We start from the raw sequence: 23,021 nt of genomic DNA, 5'->3' as shown, positions 1-23,021 counted from the left end.
GCCAGCAACCACAGACGGTGAGTGGGGCTCGCGCGCTCTGGTGTGTGTGTGTGTGGAGCGAAGCCTATCAGCTTCAGCTATGGTCGGGCGTATGGAGGGAGGGAAAGGGGAGACGGTGTGCGTGACCGGCGCCGCCGGGTTCATCGCCTCGTGGCTCGTCAAGCTCCTACTCTCCCGCGGCTACACCGTCCACGGCGCCGTCCGCGATCTTGGTACGTGCACATCCTCCATGCATAATGACATGTAATGGAAATATATGAGTTGTTTTTATGTACTCCCTCCCTCCATTTCATATTAGTTTTGTCGCTAAATCATATTAATTGCTAAATCATATCAGCTTCGTTCCAAAAAGCTTGTGTTAGATTTATCTAGATTCAGATGTATCTAACACTAAAATATGTCTAGATATATCCATATCTAAAAAAAATTTATGACAAGCTTTTTGAGACTAATGGAATATTACCTAACAATAACGGCAACCCGTAAATCTTCTTCCGCGGATAGAAGGTCCGCCCACAAGGATGCGGAAGGCTGTCATCTAATCGTAGCCGCATACTCCATTCATACATCCCTTTTTATTCTTTTTGATGACAAGTATTTTCGGACAGAAAGAGTACATTTTAACAACAATTCGAACCAACCGAACAAAATTCATGCAAACTTGGCGAATTTTAATATAAACACGGTGGATTTCATTTAAATTAGGATAATTTGTACATAAAACCGGACGATATTTCGTCCGATGAACTAAAAACCTTAAAATAAAATCCTAAATCACACTATACTTGGCGGTGATCTTGTAGGCCATGCCGGGTTGGCAGGCGGCTCCTCCTCCGTCATCTTCGCCCGATCTGGCGTTGGAGTCGTCGAAGTTGGGCTTCGGGCGGTGGAAGGTGGCGGCGTCGTGACAGGGCTTCCTGGCAACCGCCCGACGCTCGTGAATGATCCTCTCCACCTCCTCTCGCGTCATGCGCAGTGCGGCCGCGGCCACCGAGGACGTGGGCTGGGGGAGAGGGTTGCGGTCCTTGGAAGGAGGCAGCGATCTCGCTGAGAGACCATTCCTCGTTGTACTTGGCCATTTCCTCATCGAGGTGGCGGAGACGGTGCTTGGACGTCTCCGACGTCATCACGGAGCGGTCCAGGGCCCAGGCGTATGCCAGGTTCAGGTCAACCGCGATGTGTGGCGGCGGGACGTCAGAGTCCGCGAACTTGGACCGGCGCGCGGCGTTGTGCCTGTCCCGCCGGCGCTGCTCCCTGTCGGCGTACTCCTGCACTGTCAGGGCACTTCGGGACGACGAACAGCTGCCGACGCGCCCGCCGCTGCCGAGGTAGTAGAGAATGCGACCGCGCACCTTCGTCGCGATCGCACTGGGCAGGGGCGGAGGTGCGCGGTGCTCCTCCTTGACGACGCGCCGGGGCGGCGGCGAGCGGCGCTCATCCTTGATGAAGCGTCTGTTGGAAATATGCCCCAGAGGCAATAATAAATTGATTATTATTATATTTCCTTGTTCGTGATAATCGTTTATTATCCATGCTAGAATTGTATTGATAGGAAACTCAGATACATGTGTGGATACATAGACAACACCATGTCCCTAGTAAGCCTCTAGTTGACTAGCTCGTTGATCAATAGATGGTCACGGTTTCCTGACCATGGACATTGGATGTCATTGATAACGGGATCACATCATTAGGAGAATGATGTGATGGACAAGACCCAATCCTAAGCATAGCACTAGATCGTGTAGTTCGTATGCTAAAGCTTTTCTAATGTCAAGTATCATTTCCTTAGACCATGAGATTGTGCAACTCCCGGATACCGTAGGAGTACTTTGGGTGTGCCAAACGCCACAACGTAATTGGGTGGCTATAAAGGTACACTACAGGTATCTCCGAAAGTGTCTGTTGGGTTGGCACGAATCGAGACTGGGATTTGTCACTCCGTGTAAACGGAGAGGTATCTCTGGGCCCACTCGGTAGGACATCATCATAATGTGCACAATGTGATCAAGGAGTTGATCACGGGATGATGTGTTACAGAACGAGTAAAGAGACTTGCCGGTAACGAGATTGAACAAGGTATCGGGATACCAACGATCGAATCTCGGGCAAGTATCGTACCGATAGACAAAGGGAATTGTATACGGGATTGATTAAGTCCTTGACATCGTGGTTAATCCGATGAGATCATCGTGGAACATGTGGGAGCCAACATGGGTATCCAGATCCCGCTGTTGATTATTGACCGGAGAGTCATCTCGGTCATGTCTGCATGTCTCCCGAACCCGTAGGGTCTACACACTTAAGGTTCGGTGACGCTAGGGTTATAGAGATATTAGTATGCGGTAACCCGAAAGTTGTTCGGAGTCCCGGATGAGATCCCGGACGTCACGAGGAGTTCCGGAATGGTCCGGAGGTAAAGAATTATATATAGGAAGTGCTGTTTCGGCCATCGGGACAAGTTTCGGGGTCACCGGTATTGTACCGGGACCACCGGAAGGGTCCCGGGGGTCCACCGGGTGGGGCAACCTGCCCCGGGGGGCCACATGGGCTGTAGGGGGTGCGCCTTGGCCTGTATGGGCCAAGGGCACCAGCCCCTAGAGGCCCATGCGCCAAAGGGACAAGAGGAGGGGAGAGTCCTAAAGGGGGAAGGCACCTCCGAGGTGCCTTGGGGAGGATGGACTCCTTCCCCCCTTGGCCGCACCCTTCCTTGGAGGAAGGGGCAAGGCTGCGCCCTCCCCCTCTCCCTTGGCCCTATATATAGTGGGGGGAAGGGAGGGCAACCAAACCGAAGCCCTGGTGCCTCCCTCTCCCTCCCATGACACATCTCCCTCCTCCCACAGTGCTTGGCGAAGCCCTGTTGGAATCCCGCTACTTCCACCACCACGCCGTCGTGCTGTTGGATCTCCATCAACCTCTCCTTCCCCCTTGCTGGATCAAGAAGGAGGAGACGTCGCTGCTCCATACGTGTGTTGAACGCGGAGGTGCCGTCCGTTCGGCGCTAGGATCATCGGTGATTTGGATCACGACGAGTACGACTCCATCAACCCCGTTCTTTTGAACGCTTCCGCGCGTGATCTACAAGGGTATGTAGATCCACTCCTCCCTCGTTGCTAGATGACTCCATAGATAGATCTTGGTGACACGTAGGAAAATTTTGAATTTCTGCTACGTTCCCCAACAGCGTCGGGGCAGCAGCAAGAACCGCTCCTCCTTCACGTGATGGGGAGGCGGCGAGAGCCGCTTTTCCTTCACGCGGTGTCCTATTTGGACGTCGTGTTTGCATGGCAGAGAGCGAGGAGGGGATGCCGGCTCCGGCTTCACGAGAGGAGCGTCCCCGGTGGTCGAGCCGGGCTGTTGAGGTGGAGCATGGAGCGACGAAGCATCAGCTCCATCTCCTCCTCGTACTCCGTGTCGGTGGCGGCGTACACCTGGCTCGCCACCGTCGGCGCGGACAGCTGCTGCTGCGGCGATGGCTGGTCCTCCTCGTTGTCGGAGGAGATGACGATCTCCACCTTCGCCAACGAGCCGCACACCAATGAGGACGACGACCCCGGAGTTCGAGGACGGTGTCGCCACGATCCGTTCGAGCCCGCCCCGGAACCGCCGCATGCTGGCGCCGACACCCAGAACTTGCGCATCGCCGGAGTTGTCGAGGGAAATGAGCGGGGAAAGGGGAGGAGAAGGAGGATAGATTGCAATGTGGATGATGCCGGAGCACGGCTTATATAGCCGTGGGCAGGCCATGCAAAGGGCCGGTCGGCCGCTTCAATGCGGCGCAACGGCCGTAGTCTGTTCCTCGGAAAGCTGCGTGTGCATAGAAGCAGCGGCTCCCGAGACGTCGTGCCAGTCAGCGCCGCCCTTCCTCCCTCCGGTCACATCGCGACAACAACGTCGGCAGCTCCGTGCTCTAGGTCGACATGAATGCGACGTGGTAAACGGCGCGTGTATCGAAAGAAAAGTGCGAGAGGGACGGATAGGGTGTATATGCAGGGCTTGGAGGCAAGCAGAGCTTTTGCAAGGGGGCTTAGATGGAGTGTTTGCGGGACTAGCAAGGTGGGGGTTGGGTGAGTAGTCGCCTCATGCAACTACTCCGTGTGGAGGCGGATGTGTGAGCCGTGTAAATAACATTGTAACACCGTGGATGGGAAGTCTTTCCCCCTTTTTTTTATAAAAATGATACGCACACTCGTGTGTATTTGAGAAAAAAAATGTATATACATCCAAAGCCAAAACGGCAGTTCCGACATACTATAGATGTAAATATAACGAGAATATCTATTGGAGGACGAGCTACATGGCGCTCGTTACCTGAATCTGTGCTAGTATTGTATTCATCCCACAGCACTTTCCCCACACGTAACTCAACTACCTCGCCGTTCCCCACACTGTTGATACAAAGGGACTACGTGTGTATGAAAAGAGTATTCTTCATATATTTAAAAAGTATTCGTTTTCCTTAAAATGTTCGTCGTGTATTAAAATAATCATCGTGTTTTTAAAAAATATTCAAAGTGTATTTCAAAAAATGCTCACCATGTCTTAAAAATGTCCATCATGTATTTAAATTGTTCATGGTGTGTTTAAAAATTAATAGTGTTTTGGAAATACACGTTGTTAGTAGTGTATTTAAAATTGTTCCTCGTGTATTTTAAAAATGTTCTCATGTATTTGAGAAACAATCATCGTGTTTGTAAAAAATGTTCAGCCTGTATTTGAAAATTGTTCATCGTAACTGGTACATATCAGACGACATATGAATATGGTACAATATACATGAAGGCGTTCCTGTTTCAATTCTCTTGATGTTTCAGGTGATAAGAAGACTGCCCATCTAAGGCGCTTAGATAATGCTGCTAGCAACCTCAAGCTTTTCAAGGCTGATCTCCTTGACTATGATGCAATGGCAGCTGCCATTTCCGGATGCCGTGGAGTTTTCCATGTGGCGACTCCTGTTCCTTTAGGAGAATTAACCGATCCAGAGGTAAGCAAAGTTGCATACCTTGTTTGGGACGTATACCAACGGGTACAGCCGTGCAAAGGCCGGTAGAGATGTTCTCTTCCATCCATTAACTAAGAAAAGAGAAATTTCCAAAATTAAAGGAGCCGTTAGTTCTGTTATGAGATCTAAGGGACGATGTTAGTTCTGTTAGTTCTTCCATCCATACTCTATTGGCGAAACCAAAACCTCGAGGCTCTTGAACCGCTCCAGATCAATTCATTTCTTAGCTTGAACAAAGAAATGAGTTTAATATGAGCACTTTAGAGCATCTAAAACAGGATCCCGGTACACCTGCCCCAAACGTCCCGACAGGATGCCCGATCAGTGTCTGGACACAAAAACGCCACCCAACCGGCTTCCCCAAGAGCCGGTCCAAACGCCAGGACTAACCGGCACTTCCCATATCAGGCCCAAATCTGGGGCGGATATGAAGACGTCTGGACATGCTCGCCTGCTATGGCTCGCGTCGCCCCACAAAATCCGCACCCAATAGGACGAAACCCTAGTCAAACCTACTTTCCCAGTCCATACTCGTCTCATCCGCTTCCCTCGGCTCCTCCGATTCCTCCCTGACCCTTCCCCTCCCATCCGCCATGGCCAACTGCGGCCAGGACTCTGGCAGCAATGACGATCCCATGGTCTAAGAAGGTCTCATGAAGGAGGAATCCGACGGATCTAGCAGCGACGCAGAAAACGAGGAAGGGCTCGCACTCTGCGTCTTCATATTGGGTGCAATGACGATCCCATCCAGCGCTTGTGCGTGGACACCGGCGGGAGCTCGAGCTCAGTTGCGTTTGCAACGAGCTCCCCTATGTCCCGCCAGCGGAAGGCGGGCCGCGCCCGTCCTTCCAGCTCCGCACCGCTCCAGATCCAGACTAGGGTCCCCCTTTCCCTCCAGCACTAGCACTGTCCGGGCAGCGGTGGGTGCTCATGCCCGTGGCTCCCGTGCGGATGCGCTTGTCGGAGTCGGAGAAGGCAGCCTGGGCGAGCGGCAACTGGCGGCGGCCGCGAGGGAGACTGGCTCTTCTCGCCAGCGAGAGCGCTCCATCCCGTCGACCCGGAGGAGGCACTCCTCTGCGAGGTCATGCGAAGGTCGTTGACCACGGCAGAGCCCGATGTGTGGCGCCTTCGGTGCAAGAACGTGAAGGTGCCCCGCCTCGGTCTTGAGGAGTCAGGGCGCCTCACACGAGAGAAGGAGGCCACCGCCGCCAAGGGCGCCCGCCACGCGAAGGAGTGCCTCCTCATCCGCCTGTCGGGTTACATTTCGCACGCATCGGAGAGCGGCACCACCATGAATGACGGCAACGACGACCCGCGCAGCCAATGGCGGGTGGGCCTGCAAGGGGTGTCCCATGTGTCAGTACATGCGCAATGGAGCCACCTACGGCTGCGCAGCCACTGAGCCCACAAGGGGTGTACCACCACGCGTCGATACATGCGCAATGGAGGAATCTACGACCACGCAACCACTGATAGATGGGCCTGCAACGGGTGTCCCACACATCAGTAACTGTACCAAATAACGGTCAAAGACTTTGACCCGATGACATACCTCCTTTGGCCTTTTGTAAGGGTAGGCCAATAAGGAGGGGCTAGAAATGCTCTTAGATCACTACTTTATAGTAATCTAAACCATCTTATATTTCTTTACTTCCCGCAAAAAAATCTTATATTTCTTTGCAGAGATAGTAATTATTAAGAAAAACAAAAAAAATGATAATAATGTGGAATCATATCTAACGTGTACACATAATGGTGCAGCTACAAATGTTGGGCCCTGCTGTTACCGGCACCACGAACGTGCTCAAGGCCGCCTCCGCCGCAAATGTCCGACGAGTGGTCGTCGTGTCATCCATGGTTGCTGTGGAGATCAACCCCAAAGACTGGCCCCAAGGCAAGATCAGAGACGAGAACTGTTGGTCAGACACAGAATTCTGTAGGAGCAATGAGGTAATAATAACAACTTAAGAGACAACGTGTGGTACCGTATATTTTTCTATCCAAACACGACGACACCATTTTGCACCATGTATTTGCAGAGCTGGTACCCTGTTGCCAAGATCGCGGCAGAAGCGGCGGCGCTGGAGTACGGGCGTGAAACCGGGCTCGACGTGGTGACACTGAACCCTGCACTGGTGTTTGGCCCCCTGCTCCAGCCGACCGTCAACGCGAGTAGCCAGTTCCTCATCTACTTGCTCAAAGGTTTTAGCTATAGCCGTCTTCACTTCACACATTTGAGTTCACCTAACAAGCAGCGATAGTACGTGCATTCCCTGCTCTTGATCTATTCACGATGTTTTCGACGTGTGCATGCAGGAGGCCGTGATCAGGTGAGGGACAAGCTGTGGCACATCGTCGACGTTCGCGACGTCGCCGATGCACTGCTCCTGCTCTACGAGACGCCCGGAGCCGCCGGCCAGCACATCTGCGCGCCACACTTCATCACCGTCCGGGAACTGCTACGTTTGCTCAAGATCATGTACCCTGGGTGCCCCTACATATCTGAGTAGGAGTTCTATCCTAATTAATCCCGTGATGATTCATCATATGTTGTTGTAGTTGTTGTCTAGGATTAACTGACAATCTGATCGGTCGGCATTTGGCAGGGAGAGCATATATGACATGGATCACCCGGCTCCAATGACCTCTGAAAAGCTGGAGAAGCTGGGGTGGAGCCACCGGCCGCTGAGGGACACGATAGCAGACACCATCGAGTTCTGCCAGGAGGCCGGGTTTCTTGAGGGCATCGATGCTGATGATGCGCCCTGCCGCTTCCCCCCTCTTTTCAACAATATCTAGCGTCAAGAAAGAATTTGAAGAAGTTTGGGCGAGCATGTACGGTGTTGCTCCTCTATTGTTGCTATCTATTTTTTTGATAGAACGTCAGCTTTATTAGACACTTAGACAAAGTTACAAAGGGTCTCCCGAATACACTCCGGAGTAGAATGAAAAACAACAATACTAGACAAATTTTTACAAGACTTGGCTAACAGATGAGCAACTGTATTCACTTGCCGACGAACATGCTTGAACACCACAAACACAAAGCTCCTTGAAGTAAACTTTATATCATTGACCATAGTACCAATGGAGGAACTGTCAAAGATACTTGAATTAATCCTAGTAACCAGCGACTGGCAATCTGAGGAAAATATCACTTTGGAGAATTGTTCTTCACGGGCCAGATACACAGCTTTTCATAAAGCCAGAGCCTCCGCAAGTTCGGGCTCCAATGCCCCATAGATAGGTTCAATACATGATACTATACATGAAGTGTCTGAACAAACCAACATGTAAGACACACAACAATAAGATGAACATATTTCTTAGTAATCCATAATTATTTCTTGAATAACTAGCAGGTGGCTCATGCATTTTGCTAGTTTAGAATTTCATTAGAATTTGTATTTTTTGAAACTTGTATGGCACAATTGAAACTACACCATGTCATCTTGCCTAATACGTTACTCTGTTCTTATGAACTTAATACTCTAGATATATGCTGGATAGCAGTCGATGTGTGGAGTAATAGTAGTAGATGCAGAATCGTTTCGGTCTACTTGACATGGACGTGATGCCTATGTTCATGATCATGCCTAGATATCATCATAACTATGCGCTTTTCTATCAATTGCTCGGCACTAATTTGTTCATCCATCGTAATATATGCTATCTTGTGAGAAGCCACTAGTGAAACCTATGGCCCCCGGGTCTACTTTACATCATATAAGTTTCCGATCTACAATTCTAGTTTACTATTTATTTTGCAATCTTTATTTTCAATCTATACAACAAAAATACCAAAAATATTTATCTTATTATCTTTATCAGATCTCACTTTTGCAAGTGGCCGTGAAGAGATTGACAACCCCTTTATCGCATTGGTTGCGAGGTTCTTATTTGTTTGTGCAGGTACTAGGCGACTTGCGTGCAGTCTCCTACTGGATTGATATATTGGTTCTCAAAAACGGAGGGAAATACTTACGCTACTTTATTGTATCACCCTTTCCTCTTCAAGGGAAAACCAACGCATGCTCAAGAGGTAGCAAGAAGGATTTCTGGCGCCGTTGCCGGGGAGATCTATGCTCAAGTCAAGACATACCTGGTACCCTTCACAAACTCTTATCCCTCACATTACATTATTTGCCATTTGTCTCTCGTTTTCCTCTCCCCCACTTCACCCTTGCCATTTTATTCGTCTCTTTCCCGTTTGCCTTTCTTTCACCATGGCCGAATCGAAAAGGGGTAAGGGTTCTCTCCCAAGTTCTAGTACTTTGGATAGACCCTATGTCCTTTCTAAGCTCATAAATGATGATGTTATGGAAAGACCTATCGGGGTTATCAATGAGAGTTTGGATAATTTCGATGAAGATGATCCCGGCATTTTTTGTTATTTGCTTGATGAGTCTTTGAAAGATGCTTGGGATAGATTATTAAGGATCCGAGCTAGCTATGTGCCCCAATATCAAATTGAGATCTATCTAAAAAGCTTTTATGTTGGCTTACCCTCTTCGTTCAAGAAAGTTTTAGATTCTATTTTTGAAGAAGGTTTTCTTGAGGGGGATGCCATGGATACCTGTGAAAATATGAAAACTATATTTGGGCACCCCATGAGTGAGAGGGTTGAATTCACCTCTCTTTTGTGCTTTTATCAAAATGAAATTATCAAAGAGATGAAGGGTAGCTTAGATGCAAATTTTCGTAGTGTCCGTAATCTTTTTTCCATCATTAATGGCCATGTGCTTTCTCAAAATAGAAGGATAAATGCTATAGATAAGAAATTTTCTCTTCTCTTTCCCAACACCAAAGATGGCAATACCTAGATCTATTCTTGCTTTTATGCCTAGCTAGGGGCGTTAAACGATAGCGCTTGTTGGGAGGCAACCCAATTTTATTTTTGTTCCTTGCTTTTTTGTTCCTGTTTAGTAATAAATAAATCATATATCCTATGTTATGATTGTGTTTTTATGTTTTAATTAGTGTTTGTGCCAAGTAAAGCCTTTAGGATCTTCTTGGGTGATTGTTATTTGATCTTGCTGTAAAAAAATAGAAAGTATGCGCTCACGAGAATAATTTTCATTTTTTACAGAGAGCGATAAAATACCAATTCCAACTGCATTAGATCAATATAAAAATTATTTAGGATGTCCTAATTTCTCAAGATTTTTGGAGTTACAGAAGTATTCGGAACCTACAGATTCCTACAGACTGTTCCTTTTTTGACAGATTCTGTTTTTCCTGTGTTGTTTGCTTATTTTGATGAATCTATGGCTAGTATCGAGGGGTATTGATAACCCACAAGTATAGGGGATCGCAACAGTTTTTGAGGGTAGAGTATTCAACCCAAATTTATTGATTCGACACAAGGGGTGCCAAAGAATATTCTCAAGTATTAGCAGCTGAGTTGTCAATTCAACCACACCTGAAAACTTAATATCTGCAGCAAGGTATTTAGTAGCAAAGTAATATGATAGTAGTGGTAACGGTAGCAGAAGTAATATTTTTGGTTTTATAGTGAGTGTAAAAGTAGCAATGAAAAGTAAATAAGCGAAGAACAATATATGAAAAGCTCGTAGGCAATGGATCAGTGATGGATAATTATGTCGGATGCGATCAATCATGCAACCGTTATAACATAGGGTGACACAGAACTAGCTCCAGTTCATCAATGTAATGTAGGCATGTATTCCGAATATAGTCATACGTGCTTATGGAAAAGAACTTGCATGACATCTTTTTTCCTACCCTCCCGTGGCAGCGGGGTCCTATTGGAAACTAAGGGATATTAAGGCCTCCTTTTAATAGAGTACCGGACCAAAGCATTAACACATAGTGAATACATGAACTTCTCAAACTACGGTCATCACCGGTAAGTATCTCGATTATTGTCACTTCTGGGTTAACGGATCATAACACATAATAGGTGACTATAGACTTGCAAGATAGGATCAAGAACTCACATATATTCATGAAAACATAATAGGTTCAGATCTGAAATCATGGCACTCGGGCCCTAGTGACAAGCATTAAGCATAGCAAAGTCACAACAACATCAATCTCAGAACATAGGATCAAATCCTAACAAAACTAACTCGATTACATGATAAATCTCATCCAACCCATCATCGTTCAGCAAGCCTATGATGGAATTACTCACGTGCGGCGGTGAGCATCATGGAATTGGTGATGGAGGAAGGTTGATGATGACGATGGCGACAGATTCCCCTCTCCGGAGCCCCGAACGGACTCCAGATCAGCCCTCCCGAGAGAGTTTAGGGCTTGGCGGCGGCTCCTTATCGTAAAACGCGATGAATCCTTCTTTCTTATTTTTTTCTCCCCAAACGTGAATATATGGAGTCAGGATGAACATCGGTGGAGCATCAGGGGGCCCACGAGGCAGGGGGGCGCCCCCCCACCCTTGTGGACAGGGTGTGGGCCCCCTGACGTGGATCTTTTCGCCAGTATTTTTTATATATTCCAAAAATAATCTCCATTGATTTTCAGGTCATTCCGAGAACTTTTATTTCTTCACAAAAATAACACCATGGCAATTCTGCTGAAAACAATGTCAGTTTGGGTCAGTTCCATTCAAATCATGCAAGTTAGAGTCCAAAACAAGGGCAAAAAGTGTTTGGAAAAGTAGATACGACGGAGACGTATTAGGTATGAACCATAGAGAAGTTGGAATACAGTAGGTTTAACACCAATATAAATAAAGAATGAGTTGATTACAGTACCTTAAAGTGGTGGTTTGTTTTCTTATACTAACGGAGCTCATGAGATTTTCTGTTGAGTTTTGTGTTGTGAAGTTTTCAAGTTTTTGGGTAAGGATTTGATGGATTTTGGAATAAGGAGTGGCAAGAGCCTAAGCTTGGGGATGCCCAAGGCACCCCAAGGTAAAATTCAAGGACAACCAAAAGCCTAAGCTTGGGGATGCCCCGGAAGTCATTCCCTCTTTCGTCTTCGTCTATCGGTAACTTTACTTGAGGCTATATTTTTATTCACCACATGCTATGTGTTTTGCTTGGAGCGTCTTGTATGATTTGAGTCTTTGCTTTTTAGTTTACCACAATCATCCTTGCTGTACACACCCTTTTGGAGAGACACACATGAATCGGAATTTATTAGAATACTCTATGTGCTTCACTTATATCTTTTGAGCTAGATAATTTTGCTCTAGTTCTTCACTTATATATTTTTAGAGCACGGTGGTGATTTTATTTTATAGAAATTATTGATCTCTCATGCTTCACTTATATTATTTTGAGAGTCTTTTAGAACAACATGGTAATTTGTTTTGATTATGAAATTAGTCCTAATATGATAGGCATCCAAGATGGGTATAATAAAAACTTTCATATAAAGTGCATTGCATACTATGAGAAGTTTGATACTTGATGATTGTTTTGAGATATGAAGATGGTAATATTAGAGTCAAGCTAGTTGAGTAGTTGTGAATTTGAGAGATACTTGTGTTAAAGTTTGTGATTCCCGTAGCATGCACGTATGGTGAACCGTTATGTGATGAAGTCGGATCATGATTTATTTATTGATTGTCTTCCTTACGAGTGGCGGTCGGGGACGAGCTATGGTCTTTTCCTACCAATCTACCCCCTAGGAGCATGCGCGTAGTACTTTGTTTCGATAACTAATAAATTTTTGCAATAAGTATGTGATTTCTTTATGACTAATGTTGAGTCCATGGATTATACGCACTCTCACCCTTCCACCATTGCTAGCCTCTCTAGTACCGCGCAACTTTCACCGGTACCATAAACCCACCATATACCTACCCCAAAACAGCCACCATACCTACCTATTATGGCATTTCCATAGCCATTCCGAGATATATTGTCATGCAACTTTCCACCATTCCATTTATTATGACATGCTTCGTCATTGTCATACATGTCACTCTTGATTCATTTAATATCCCGGTACACTGCCGGAGGCATTCACATAGAGTCATATTTTGTTCTAAGTATCGTTGTAATTCTTGAGTTGTAGGTAAATAAAAGTGTGGTGATCATCATTATTAGAGCATTGTCCCATGTGAGGAAAGGATGATGGAGACTATGATTCCCCCACAAGTCGGGATGAGATTCCAGACGAAAAAAAGAGGCCATAAAAAGGAGAAAAAAGGCTGAAATAAAAAAATGAGAGAAAAAAAAGAAGGGGCAATGTTACTATCATTTTTCCACACTTGTGCTTCAAAGTAGCACCATGATTTTCATGATAGAGAGCCTCTTATTTTGTCACTTTCATATACTAGTGGGAATTTTTCATTATAGAACTTGGCTTGTATATTCCAATGATGGGCTTCCTCAAAATGCATAGGTCTTCATGAGAAAGCGAGTTGGATGCACACCCACTTAGTTTCTTTTGTTGAGCTTTCATACACTTGTAGCTCTAGTGCATCTGTTGCATGGCAATCCCTACTCACTCACATTGATATCTATTGATGGGCATATCGATAGCCCGTTGATACGCCTAGTTGATGTGAGACTATCTTCTCCTTTTTGTCTTCTCCACAACCACCATTCTATTCCACCTATAGTGCTATGTCCATGGCTCACGCTCATGTATTGCGTGAAGATTGAAAAAGTTGAGAACATCAAAAGTATGAAACAATTTCTTGGCTTGTCATCGGGTTTGTGCATGATTTAAATATTTTGTGTGATGAAGATAGAGCATAACCAGACTATATGATTTTGTAGGGATAACTTTCTTTGGCCATGTTATTTTGAGAAGACATGATTGCTTTATTAGTATGCTTGAAGTATTATTATTTTTATGTCAATATTAAACTTTTGTCTTGAATATTTCGGATATGAATATTTCATGCCACAATAAAGAAAATTACATTGAAAATTATGTTAGGTAGCATTCCACATCAAAAATTCTATTTTTATCATTTACCTACTCGAGGACGAGCATGAATTAAGCTTGGGGATGCTGATACGTCTCCAACGTATCTATAATTTTTAATTGTTACATGCTATTATATTATTTGTTTTGGATGTTTAATGGGCTTTAATATGCATTTTTATATTATTTTTTGGACTAACCTATTAACCGGAGGCCCGGTGCCAGTTGCTGTTTTTTGCCTATTTCAGTGTTTCGCAGAAAAGGAATATCAAACGGAATCCAAACGGAATGAAACCTTCGTGAGGATCTTTTTTGGAACAAACGCAATCCAGAAGACTTGGAGTGGAGGTCAAGGAAGCAACGAGGCGGCCACGAGGTAGGGCGGCGCGCCCCCGCCCTCGTGGGCCCCTCGTAGCTCCACCGACCTACTTCCTTCGTCTATATATACACTTATACCCTGAAAACATCCAGGAGAGCCACAAAACCACTTTTCCACCGCCGCAACCTTCTGTACCCGTGAGATCCCATCTAGGGACCTTTGTCGGCGATCTGCCGGAGGGGGATTCAATCACGGAGGGCTTCTACATCAACACCATAGCATCTCCGATGATGTGTGAGTAGTTTACCACAGACCTTCGGGTCTATGGTTATTAGCTAGATGGCTTCTTCTCTCTCTCTCTCTCTCTCTCTCTCTCTCTCTCTCTTTGGTTCTCAATACAAAGTTTTCCTCGATGTTCTTGGAGATCTATTCGATGTAATTCTTTTTGCGATGTGTTTGCCGAGATCCGATGAATTGTGGGTTTATGATTAAGATTATCTATGAACAATATTTGATTCTTCTCTGAATTCTTATATGCATGATTTGATATCTTTGCAAGTCTCTTCGAATTATCAGTTTGGTTTGGCCTACTAGATTGATCTTTCTTGCAATGGGAGAAGTGCTTAGCTTTGGGTTCAATCTTGCGGTGTCCTTTCCCAGTGATAGCAGGGGCAGCAAGGCACGTATTGTATTGTTGCCATCGAGGATAAAAAGATGGGGTTCATATTGTTTTAGTTTATCCATCTACATCATGTCATCTTGCCTAATGCGTTACTCTGTTCTTATGAACTTAATACTCTAGATGCATACTGGATAGCAGTCGATGTGTGGAGTAATAGTAGTAGATGCAGAATCGTTTAGGTCTACTTGACATGGACGTGATACCTATGTGCATGATCATGCCTAGATATCATCATAACTATGCACTTTTCTATCAATTGCTCGGCAGTAATTTGTTCACCCACCGTAATATATGCTATCTTGAGAGAAGCCACTAGTGAAACCTATGGCCCCCGGGTCTACTTTACATCATATAAGTTTCCGATCTACAATTCTAGTTTACTATTTATTTTGCAATCTTTATTTTCAATCTATACAACAAAAATACCAAAAATATTTATCTTATTATCTTTATCAGATCTCACTTTTGCAAGTGGCCGTGAAGGGATTGACAACCCCTTTATCGCGTTGGTTGTGAGGTTCTTATTTATTTGTGCAGGTACTAGGTGACTTGCGTGTAGTCTCCTACTGGATTGATACCTTGGTTCTCAAAAACTAAGTGAAATACTTACACTACTTTGCTGCATCACCCTTTCCTCTTCAAGGGACAACCAACGCATGCTCAAGAGGTAGCATGCACCCCTACAGGGAAGATGATCTATTGGAATAGCCGTGTCCACGGTAACAGAAGCTCGGAGTTGTATCCCGATCTACTACAACTAGAACTGTATACTTGAGACACTAAAAGGATATTATGGATCCGGGATCGCTTTCTCGCAGGTAGTTGAGGAAGGATCTCTCGGGGTTACTAAAATATACTTGTTATTTTATAATATACTAATCCGCACTCTTGTAATGTTGCAAGATACTAGTCTTCGATAGGCTAGGCCTTCCCTTCTTTTCTGGCATTTCTGTATTTTTAGTCCAAAGATATAGGCCTGTTCCTTTGATACTGATGCATACTTAGTATAGATCTGATGTAAATCTTGCGAGTACTTTGGGTGAGTACTCACGGTTGCTTTGCTACCTTTTTCCCTCTACCCGATTGCTGCGATCAGATGAAGGAGCCAAGGAGTCAGCTGATCCCGCCGATGACTACTACGCCGAGGGAGCCTACTACTATGTGGAGACCACCGATGACTAGGAGTAGTTAGGAGTCCCCAGGTAGGAGGCCTGCGCCTTTTCGATATAGATATCATTGTTTTTCTTAGCCTTCTTAAGGCATACTCGTTTACTTATGTCTGTACTCAGATGTTGTTGCTCCTGCTGACTTATGTATTCGAGCCTTTGTGGCCCTGGCTTTTAATACAAAGCTTTATGTTTGATTTGTGTCTAGAGTTGCTATCATCCCATGAGTCTCTGATCTTGATCGTGCACATTTGCGTGTATGATTAGTGCACAATCGAGTCGGGGGCGTCACACTGATACGTCTCCAACGTATCTATAATTTTTTATTGTTTCATGCTATTATATTATCAATCTTGGATGTTTTATACGCCTTTATATGCTATTTTATATGATTTTTGGGACTAACCTATTAACCTAGAGCCCAGTGCCAGTTTCTGTTTTTTCCTTGTTTTAGAGTATCGCAGAAAAGGAAAATCAAACGGAGTCCAATTGACCTGAAACTTCACGGAACTTATTTTTGAAAGGAAAGCAACCCGGGAGACATGGAGTCCACGTCAAGGAAGCTTCGTGGAAGCCAAGAGGTAGGGGGGCGCGCCCAACCCCTGGGCGCGCCCTCCACCCTCGTGGGCCCCTCGTGGCCCCCCCCCCCTGACGTACTTCTTCCGCCTATATATCTCCATATACCCGAAAATGATCGGGGAGCACAATAGATCAGGAGTTCCGCCGCCAGAAGCCTCCGTAGCCACCGAAAACCAATCTAGACCCGTTCCGGCACCCTGCCGGAGGGGGCAATCCCTCTCCGGTGGCCATCTTCATCATCCTGGTGCTCTCCATGACGAGGAGGGAGTAATTCTCCCTCGGGGCTGAGGGTATGTACCAGTAGCTATGTGTTTGATCTCTCTCTCTCTCTCTCGTGTTCTTGAGGTGATACGATCTTGATGTATCGCGAGCTTTGCTATTATATTTGGATCCTATGATGTTTCTTCCCCCCTCTACTCTCTTGTAATGGATTGAGTTTCCCCTTTGAAGTTATCTTATCGGATTGAGTCTTTAAAGATTTGAGAACACTTGATGTATGTCTTGCCGTGCGTATCTGTGGTGACAATGGGATATCATGTGATTCACTTGATGTATGTTTTGGTGATCAACTTGCGGTTTCCGCCCATGAACCTATGCATAGGGGTTGGCACACATTTTCGTCATGATTCTCCGGTAGAAACTTTGGGGCACTCTTTGAGGTTCTTTGTGTTGGTTGAATAGATGGATCTGAGATTGTGTGATGCATATCGTATAATCAAACTCACGGATACTTGAGGTGACATTGGAGTATCTAGGTGACATTAGGGTTTTGGTTGATTTGTGTCTTAAGGTGTTATTCTAGTACGAACTCTAGGGCTGTTTGTGACACTTATTGGAATAGCCCAACGGATTGATTGGGAAGAATAACTTTGAGGTGGTTTCGTACCCTACCATAATCTCTTCGTTCGTTCTCCGCTATTAGTGACTTTGGAGTGACTCTTTGTTGCATGTTGAGAGATAGTTATGTGATCCAATTATGTTATTATTGTCGAGGGAACTTGCACTAGTGAAAGTATGAACCCTAGGCCTTGTTTCCTAGCATTGCAATACCGTTTACGCTCACTTTTATCATTCGTTACCTTGCTGTTTTTATATTTTCATATTACAAAAACTATTATCTACCATCCATATACCACTTGTATCACTATCTCTTCGCCGAACTAGTGCACCTATACAATTTACCATTGTATTGGGTGTGTTGGGGACACAAGAGACTCTTTGTTATTTGGTTGCAGGGTTGCTTGAGAGAGACCATCTTCATCCTACGCCTCCTACGGATTGATAAACCTTAGGTCATCCACTTGAGGGAAATTTGCTACTGTCCTATAAACCTCTGCACTTGGAGGCCCAACAACGTCTACAAGAAGAAGGTTGTGTAGTAGACATCACACACATAGGACAAGCATTCTCAACAATAGAAACCATTGCATCAGAAGACCAAAGGCAAGGAGAGATGGAAAAACCAGAAGGGGTTCAACAGGGAGGGGGAAAGAAAAGAAGGAATAAACATGATCCGTAATGGGAGCAGGGTTAGAGATCATTTCCCCAATGATGTTAAGGCAAACAATAGAACGACTGCACCGTTACCCATTAGCAATGCAAAAAGGTAATAGCATCCCCTTTAAGAGATAAACAACTACGATGTTGCGAGTACGCCTTCTCCAGTTGATGAATCTCCATAATAGCAACTTCTAGGGCGTATCTCTAGGCCCAACCAGAGTGTGATAAACCAATTGAGCGGCAATAACATCAGAGTTTTTTATTTGATCAAAGAGTGTTAATTTAACTATACGCGCATGAGCCACATGTTTGGCACCCCAACCTTTCAGAAACTCTCGCATGTTTTGAGAACAAAAAACACCATTGATCTATAGGCCCAAAAGATCTAGGTTGGAAGATATGAGGGTAGAAATTTTATCAGAAAAATGGCACGATACCTTCTATGAGCAACGAAGAAGATTCAAAATGAAATCTAGGCTTAATACAAACAGTCAAGTCACAAGAGTCAAGGAGGAGAGGGGTATAATCCGAGCCAATGTGTGCATCAGCCACCAATGAAGAACGAGGAAACATGTGATCCCAATCTGGATAAATAAACACCGATATAGCATAGACCTAACGGGGTCAACCTGACAGAATCAAATTGAAATCTAGGCTTAATATAAGTTATCAAGTCACGAGAGTCAAGGAGGAAAGGAGTATGATCCGCGCCAATGTGTGCATCAGCCACCAAAGAAGAATGAGGAAACACGGAAATTCAATTTGGCTCCCGGGGCCAATTTTTTCTTCTCAAGGGTTTAGGATTTATGGGCCAAAATGCCCCTTCCGAGGAAACAAGTGATCTCAATCTGGACAAATAAAAAATAAACTTCCTATTTGATTCTACAATAACACTCGAAAGTAAAGAAGGTTATACTTGTATACTTGAGCCATCGTGCATAGCAAAGGGTCACTGCCACTAGCTTAGCTAAGAGCAATTTCCCTAGCAAAGAAATCAATTATACCGGTCTCTCCCCCCACCCCAAGACCATCACCGTCGCCTCCTTCCCCGCTCGATCCCGGCGGTCCGGCGGATCTAGCCGCACACCGGCCGGATCCGGGCTCTCCTCCCTCTGCTCTTCCCTTCCCTCCCTCGGATCCACCCTCGTGCCGCCTTCCCGGGAGGCGGTTGGGGCGGCGTGCAGCTCTCCACTTCGGCCCCTCCTACCCTGCCCCCCCACCACCGCCTACGGGTGCCCCCGGCTCTGGCCCGGGTGGTGTCGGTGGCGGCGGGATGTCCTCTTCCTGCACACGCGTCCTCCCTTCCCGGGGTGGGGGGCGGCGACAATGCTGATCGGCTAGGCGGCGGCCAGGCTACCCGGCGGCGGGCGAGGTGGCAGCGGGGCGGCTTGGTGGCGCGGCGTGACTGGCGGCGCGCCCCCGGCTCAGATCTGAGCCATGCGGGCCCCATCTGGGTCCTAGCAGTCGCCCCCCCCCCCCCGGTGTGACTTCGTTGTCCTCTGCGCGGTGAGGAGGAGGAGCAGCTCGGACTGGGAGCGGTGACGCCAACGGCGTGCCTGCTACAACGCGAAGGAGGGAGCTTTACGGGCCTTTGATGGCCCGGACGGGCCCATGGGTCCACGGGCTTGGTATGCTCCTGCTATTGCGTCCGGTCAGCAATCGTCATTGGCGGTGGAGGTTGAGCCCATCCGCTTGTCGACAATGCTGCTGCCTCTAGTCCCGGCTCCTTTTCTTTGGTGTGCAAACTTCAGTTCGTGGTGTCGTGGTGAGACGGCGTGGGAAGCTTCAAGACCGTGGTGGAGCAGGGTGGTGGTCGGCTTGGTGGCGGGCTCCGGAGCGCTTGAGGTGAAGGTTGGGATCAGGAGAAATCCGTGCCGGTCTGGCCGGCACCAACGCGGTGGCGCCTGAGGGTGCCGCCGGACCTTCCTGGAGGGCGTCGGGGGCTACCCTTCCTCTCTCCTCGTCGCGTATCATGGGAAACCCTTGGTAGCAGCGTCATCATCGTCGTGTCCCTTCTTGGAGGTGTTGATTGGTACCAGCGCTTCGGAGTCTAGGATCTTGGTGGGAGATCTCCGGTGGGCGCAGTGGTCGTGAGGCTTCGTCGTTTTGGTCGATCCGCCATTGTCGACATTTGTTTTTTTTGTATTTTCTCTTTCGGTTCTTTTGGGTGTATCTGTGCTGCTTCCGCCCCAGCACCTATCATTGGTTGTATCGGTAATACAAAGCCGGGGGAAACCCTTTTTCGGTAGCAAAGGGTCACTGGATCGGGGTGAGTCCACCGATGCATTGTTTTGTGTGTATGTGTGTGCGCGTGCGTTCCCTTGTCTGAATCTACTCTCTTTTTTTCCGTGAAGAGAGCTGCTTCTACTACTCAAGGCCGTGCCAGGCCTTGGCTAAGGATGGAGCGTGATCATGGGCTCAAATATGGGAGCTGGAAATGCCGGGAGGAGGAAGACTGTGCGTGACCGGCACCTCAGGGTGTTGTGCCTAGTGGCTTATGAAGTTCCCCCTCTCCCGTGGTCTCGTGGTCCACCAGTATCGTCCGTGACGTAGCGGGCTCTGTAGTCGCTTCCCTGAGCCAAGTGGAGCCACGCGCAAGGCCAGGAGGACCAGGAAACATGCGAATGCTATTTCTTGCATTAAGCAAGACTTTAGGAACTTGCGCCATGAGTTTCAATAGTAACGACCCGGCCAACTCGCGCACACTTTAAAAGAAAAATAGAGAAAAAGGAGCGCCATGAGGGGATTCGGACCATTGTTTCCTAGATAGATTTCAACGATGCGGGTTGTAGGGATTCTGATTGAGTTGTAGGGCGGGTTGTAGTTAAGGCAAAATGAGCCCGTGTTTCACTGGTTTTTTCATTCCTTAAATTTTTTCAAATGCTAGATTAACATTTTTTAAATACAAGATTAACATTTTTCTAATACATGGCCAACATTTTCTCTATGTACATTTAACATTTTTCAAATGCTTTATCAACATTTTTCAAATGCAAGATTAACATTTTCCTAACGCATGGTCAACATCTTTTCCATAAACATTTAACATTTTTCAAATGCTTTATTAACATTTTTGAAATACTTGTTCAACATTTTTTGAAATGTCTGATTAATATTTTCATATACATGATCAAAAGATCTCCATAATTATTTAATACATGGTCAAAAAAAATTTATACACATCCAAAATTTTCAAACATTTTAAAATACTTGTTAAATATATTTTAAATAGATGATCAACTTTTTTCACACCAATTTATATTTTTGTATACATGGTCAACATATTTTCTATACATATTTAACTTTTTTCAAAAACTTATAAAAATATATTTTTTAATATATATTTTTAAATTTCTTGAGAGTGTAAACAAAAGTGAAAAATAAATAAATAAAAGGTCAGATACGAAAAAGAGGCAGTGGCCCTGCGTGAGCTGGGCCGGCCCATTTTGCAGGGAGACACCAGAAACGACTGGCCTCAGATTGTAACGGTGTCCACCTTGAGGTGGACATTTCTTTTTGAGGATCAACGTCGGCCTTGATCCTTTTTTCTTTTTGAGGATCAACGTCGGCCTTGAGCCGTGCAGATTCCTCCGAGCCTTTGTCCATCTGCTTGAGGTGGACATTTTTGGGATTGCCTGAAAGAGCATACAGACATGTACACTGTACAGACAACAGTCCCACAATGGCTTATCCATGGATCCGCTTTCATCCGGACCAGACCAGTAGAGCCCACCCAATCTGGCGGTGTACTTACTTATATACACTAACTAAGAAGAGTTTCTTTGCTTTAAAAAAAACTAAGAAGAGTTCCTAAAGAGAGTAAACGTCTGTACCGTGTTCATTTTCAACAGCACAAAACGTGTACCTTTGAGTAGCAGTTAGCTAGGCAGCGGAATCTATATATTCATTCAATTACTAAGCTCCTTTGATTTGGAGCCTCCCGGTGCATCGTGGTGCTTGTAAGGGTATGTGTGTCTCCAGTTGAATGAACGTGTACCTCTCGTATGCTCATGAATTTCCCTTGGTCTTTTTCTATTTTTATTTTTATTCATTAAGATTTATTATAATTTTTTAATGTTAATTTAAAATTCATGAACATTTTTAGAATTCTCAAATTTTTCTAAATTTCGTGTAGTCCATGAACATTTTAAAATTGTGAACCTTTTGTCAAATTCATGGACACTATTTGAAAGCCACTAATATTTTTGAAATTTGTGAATATTTTAGAAAATCATGGGTTTTCTAGTTCAGAACAATTGTTAAAATCCAAGATGTTTTTTACATTTGTGAACATCTTTTGATTTAGTAAAGTTTTTTAAATAAAAAATGATAGTCAGCGTTTTCTGAGATAATGGAATAGGAGCTCCTAAGGGCTCACACAACCGCCATCGACTAAGACCAAGGCCAAACCTGTAAGAACACCACAACCACGCATAAAACAAATCCACTCTTCTTCAGAATAAATATCGTCTCGAACGACAGCCCAACACGATATACGAATGAAACAAAAACTGTCAGAACATAACTAAACCCGAAGCCAACGTAAATAAAAGAAATGAAACAATTGACTGCAATAACCTGCTAGAGAATAGAAACTTAATCTCAGAAGTGAAGAACGATGCGGTAAAGTAGCCTCTAGTAGTTATTGATCATACCAGAGTTGACCAACGTATAGTGAACACACAAGTTTTAAATGCTCGAATTATATGTGATGCACTTTGAAAAAGACAACTACAAATCTGACGTCAGACTTTGGACCATGCTAAATTGAATGTTTTTTTGTGGCAACCAAAAATATTTGATTTGAAAAAATATTACCTCCATTGAAATAAAACCACATCACTTATTTCCTAACAGAGGGAGTACTATGGTAGATGCTTCAGTCTCTCCGCGCCAAACCTATCT

General features: G+C 45.4%; 1 protein-coding gene across 1 annotated transcript; it reads left to right on the top strand.

Moving 5' to 3' along the window:
• On the top strand, positions 1-7,890 carry LOC147971985 (cinnamoyl-CoA reductase 1-like). Its single transcript, XM_087521206.1, has 6 exons — positions 1-212; positions 4,815-4,984; positions 6,764-6,952; positions 7,042-7,204; positions 7,319-7,508; positions 7,609-7,890. The coding sequence occupies exons 1-6, from the start codon at positions 80-82 to the stop codon at positions 7,799-7,801; spliced, it is 1,038 nt and encodes a 345-aa protein (XP_087377332.1). The 5' UTR covers positions 1-79; the 3' UTR covers positions 7,802-7,890.
• Positions 7,891-23,021: the final 15,131 nt, after the last annotated feature.

Source organism: Triticum urartu, chromosome 5A, assembly GCF_056163025.1.
Source record: "Triticum urartu cultivar PI428250 chromosome 5A, HENAU_Tu73, whole genome shotgun sequence".
In the NCBI taxonomy this organism is placed as follows: Eukaryota; Viridiplantae; Streptophyta; class Magnoliopsida; order Poales; family Poaceae; genus Triticum; species Triticum urartu.
The sequence above is the reverse complement of the archived record's forward strand: the minus strand, read 5'-3'. Positions and strand labels throughout refer to the sequence as shown.